Genomic DNA, 3,922 nt, shown 5'->3' on the forward strand with positions numbered 1-3,922 from the left:
TGAGGCAAAATTCACTATTTTTTAAAATTTGTACATTCTCTCATAGCCTCACATATCTCTCAACAAATTGAGAAAATTTAGATTTGATGGAGGTTGAAGATGACGTCCTCCCTTCGAGAAGATCTTAGGGGTCTTTGTGCATAGTGAAGCCCCTCCAAAATTTGAGGAAACCCCCTCCTTTTATAGAGGTCTCTTTCATTCTTTCGAGTAATTGAATCATATTTAGATGCTCTTTCCTTTTATATGTCTAAATCAACTTGCCTAATCTCTTAATGGTTATAGACTCCCAAAAGATTGGACCCATTTCGTTTTATCCCCAACATTAATAATTAAATTGGAATGTGAAATAATAAACTATGAATAGAGCGGTGGGGAAATAGTCTCATGATTTAACTAATAGGGTAATTAATAGGGTAACACAAAATAATGTGAAAGAAAAATAATTTATGCAAGTCTCAAATATATCATAAGCTTCGTGCAAATTTTTATAAAAAAAATAGATTACACTTTAAAAAATTATAAAAAGATTATTTTTTATTAATAGTACTTTTTTTTATAAAAAATTTATGATAACTTGTCTATTTGATAGTACTTGAAATCAATATTATTAAAAGTGAAAAAAACCGCGTAGCATGGACATATAGTTCTATAGTAATGAATGCTGAAAAGAGATCGATCGAAAGTTTTGTCTTCTTTGTTGTAAATGCGAGCTAGTTCACTCGGTACTCTCCTTCTAATTTGTACGTGCGAGCCATTCACTATTTACTTTTTTCTTCACATTATACGTATCCTTACAGTCTATCAAATTCCATTCATGTGGATTTAAAGTACTACAAAAATTTAAACATATAAAAATATAAATAAACTCATGCTAATTACAATATATATATATATATTTGTAGCGAATTATTTATTAGAATGATTATTTACGATAAAAATAGATTTATTTTAATAAAAAAAATAATTATTTTTATAATAAATAACTGACCATAAATAAACATTTTTCTTAATAGACAGCTCCATAACTTCATAGGATGTCAAGGACCTCAACCAAATCCAAAATATGTATATATCACTTTGTTAATTGTCACCGGAGAGAGAGAGAGAGGAAATTATTGGTGATTATTGAGTCTTTCATCGAAATGAAATAGATATCAAGACTTCGATTTTTGTCTCTTTTTACGTTTTCATGGGGAAGAGTATTTTTTTCCACACTATAAGCCAAAAAACTCGAGCCTAACTTGGATGTGGCCGCAGCCAGAAAACCCAACGGTAAGGTTCAACTCATGGCGTCAATATCTCTGTTGGATGACGTCACTTTGCCAGCCAGGCCTCCCTTTCCCTTATTTATACGCGGCTCCCAGCTTTCTTCTCCAAGCAAACCCCGCCTCATCTCTCTCTCTCTCTCTCTTCTCTCTCTCTCATCAGACATATTTCTAATTAAGCAAATTAAGATATGGAATGCAGTGACATGAACACAATCATGACCACACCTTCATCAACCCTTCAGCTCTCTCGCTCCTCATCTTCATCATCTTCTCCTCCTTCTTCCCCAAGTCCTACTCCGACTCCACCTGTTGTTGTAAGCCCTTGCGCCGCATGCAAGATTTTGCGGCGACGGTGTGCGGAGAGATGCGTGCTGGCGCCTTACTTCCCTCCCACTGAGCCAGCCAAGTTCACCATAGCTCATCGAGTGTTCGGTGCTAGCAACATCATCAAGTTCTTGCAGGTACGTACGTATGAATTATTAAGTACCAACTAATTTTTCTAAGAAATATTCAACGTCTTTGATGCTATGCTATATATATGTAAATAATAATTGGGACATGTAGATATATACAAGAGAAATAATCTGCAGAAAACATGGAAAAGGTATTAGTTTCGTAACGAAAGAATTGTGCACATTTTAGTAAATTCCTTTGATCAATTACCTAACTTTAATAGTTAGAGTACTACATTAATTACTATGAAAGAAATGCTTATTTAAACTAGTTATTTGTTATAAAAATGATTATTTTTTAATTATTCTCATTACAAATAATTTATCATAAATAATCAATTTTTTTGAGAGAGGTTAATCCAGGAGTCTCTCGGTAGGACCCGGCCCCTGGTGCCGTATAATATCTTATCGTCAAAGATGAGAAAATGACTTCTGATAACTGTGCATACGCTTACATTTAACGACTTGATTGCTTTGAAACTTTGAAAAGTAAGCAATCTCAGCTTCTTTCACACTGTGCATACACACACCAATTTGACTGCATGTACTGAATTTTCCATACCGAGCATATGCTTTGTCGGGAACACACTTAATTCTCTGACATAAAACGCATCCTCAGCATAGAATAAGGAATCTGAGGAAAAACAAAAGGAAAATGATTTACGTACGCAATATTTTTCATAATATTTTATACAATTATATTTTAAATAAAGAGCATTTTTATAAAATATTTTATAAAAATATCCTCATATTATAAAATATATTATAAAAATGTGTTGTATATATATTATTAGAAAAGGAAAATCGACAACATCAAGGAAAGCATGCACTATCGATCGTAGAATGTGCTTGTACGGTTGAACTGCTTCTTGTTGACCTTTTTATATACTTTTATTTTCGAAATAGCCCTCTAGTTTTTAGTTATTTATTATAATGCATGAGACACCTCGATCTTATTAATTTCAGGAACTCCCAGAATCCCAGAGGGCTGATGCAGTGAGCAGCATGGTTTATGAGGCAAGTGCAAGGATAAGAGACCCAGTTTATGGATGTGCAGGGGTAATATGTCAGCTCCAAAAACAAGTTAGCGAGCTCCAGGCACAACTAGCCAAGGCACAAGCCGAGGTTGTCAACCTGCAATGCCAACAAGCCAACCTTTTAGCCTTAATTTGCATGGACATGTCTCAAACTCCTCATCAGGCATCGCCTCATGATCATCATGATCAGCAGCAATATTCACACGAAAATTTTATCAGTACAAGTCCCGATCAAAGCTACCAGAGCAATGTTAGTCTGCCCTTCCTTGACGATTATAACAACCTAGGCTTAATGTGGGACCCTCTTTGGACATGATTAAAATCATTTAAAATTATATAGTCAGTAGCCCTATAATTTTGAAAACTCCTCCCAAGGAGAAGTTGAGGAATTTTTTTTTTTTTTTAAAAAGAAGGAAAAAAAAAAGAAAAGAAAAGATGATCATGATGATCACATGATATATGTTGTATGAACAAAAGTGGGGGAGAAACTACTGATCTTTAGGATCCAATCTCTTTGTTAAAGCTAGGCAAAGTATAGATGGGTCTTTTTCCTATTCCATGTAATAATCTATAGCAATATTGGTGAAAAAAGGATCAGATGCGAATTTGGTTCGTGTCCATCATGATGATCTGTAGTACGTAGTGCTGATTATTGAGTCTTGAAAACCAACTTTTTGGTTACCTACTACAATTGTCTTGAATAGATCATGCTTCTCGAATTCCTTTTCAAACCAGTCTTCTTTTGACCATTTCTTGCATTTGTCAGCTTAATGAATAGGCAAATATTTTTCTCCACCCTTACGAATGAGATGATGATCATCAAGCGAGCAGTAGTGCTACCATTTTGTGTTTTAATTTAATGATATTCTATAAAATAATCAATACAGCTACAAATATATTTCATAAAAATTAATGCCACTACATTTAATAATAGATTATTGCGACGACAAAAATTGCCGCAAAAAGTATAAATGTCGCCGCAAAAGTGAATTGTACATTTTTCCTCAATGATTTTCCAACTTCGCAACGAAAAGTAAGCGGCGACTTAAAAGTTGCCGGAAATAACTTCTATTTGCGGCGATTTTAATACCAGCAATTTTAAAATTGCTGGAAAAAACTTGATTTCTTGTAGTGTTATAAACTGATATAGTTTCATGTGATACGC

General features: G+C 33.9%; 1 protein-coding gene across 1 annotated transcript; it reads left to right on the plus strand.

Annotated features, from left to right (window-relative positions):
- The first annotated feature begins 1,236 nt into the window (after nucleotides 1-1,236).
- LOC121240270 (LOB domain-containing protein 1-like) lies at nucleotides 1,237-3,423 on the plus strand. Its single transcript, XM_041137663.1, has 2 exons — nucleotides 1,237-1,729; nucleotides 2,687-3,423. Exons 1-2 carry the CDS (start codon nucleotides 1,457-1,459, stop codon nucleotides 3,071-3,073), a joined length of 660 nt encoding a protein of 219 aa, XP_040993597.1. The 5' UTR covers nucleotides 1,237-1,456; the 3' UTR covers nucleotides 3,074-3,423.
- Nucleotides 3,424-3,922: the final 499 nt, after the last annotated feature.

Source organism: Juglans microcarpa x Juglans regia, chromosome 7S (genome assembly GCF_004785595.1).
Source record: "Juglans microcarpa x Juglans regia isolate MS1-56 chromosome 7S, Jm3101_v1.0, whole genome shotgun sequence".
NCBI classification, from domain to species: Eukaryota; Viridiplantae; Streptophyta; class Magnoliopsida; order Fagales; family Juglandaceae; genus Juglans; species Juglans microcarpa x Juglans regia.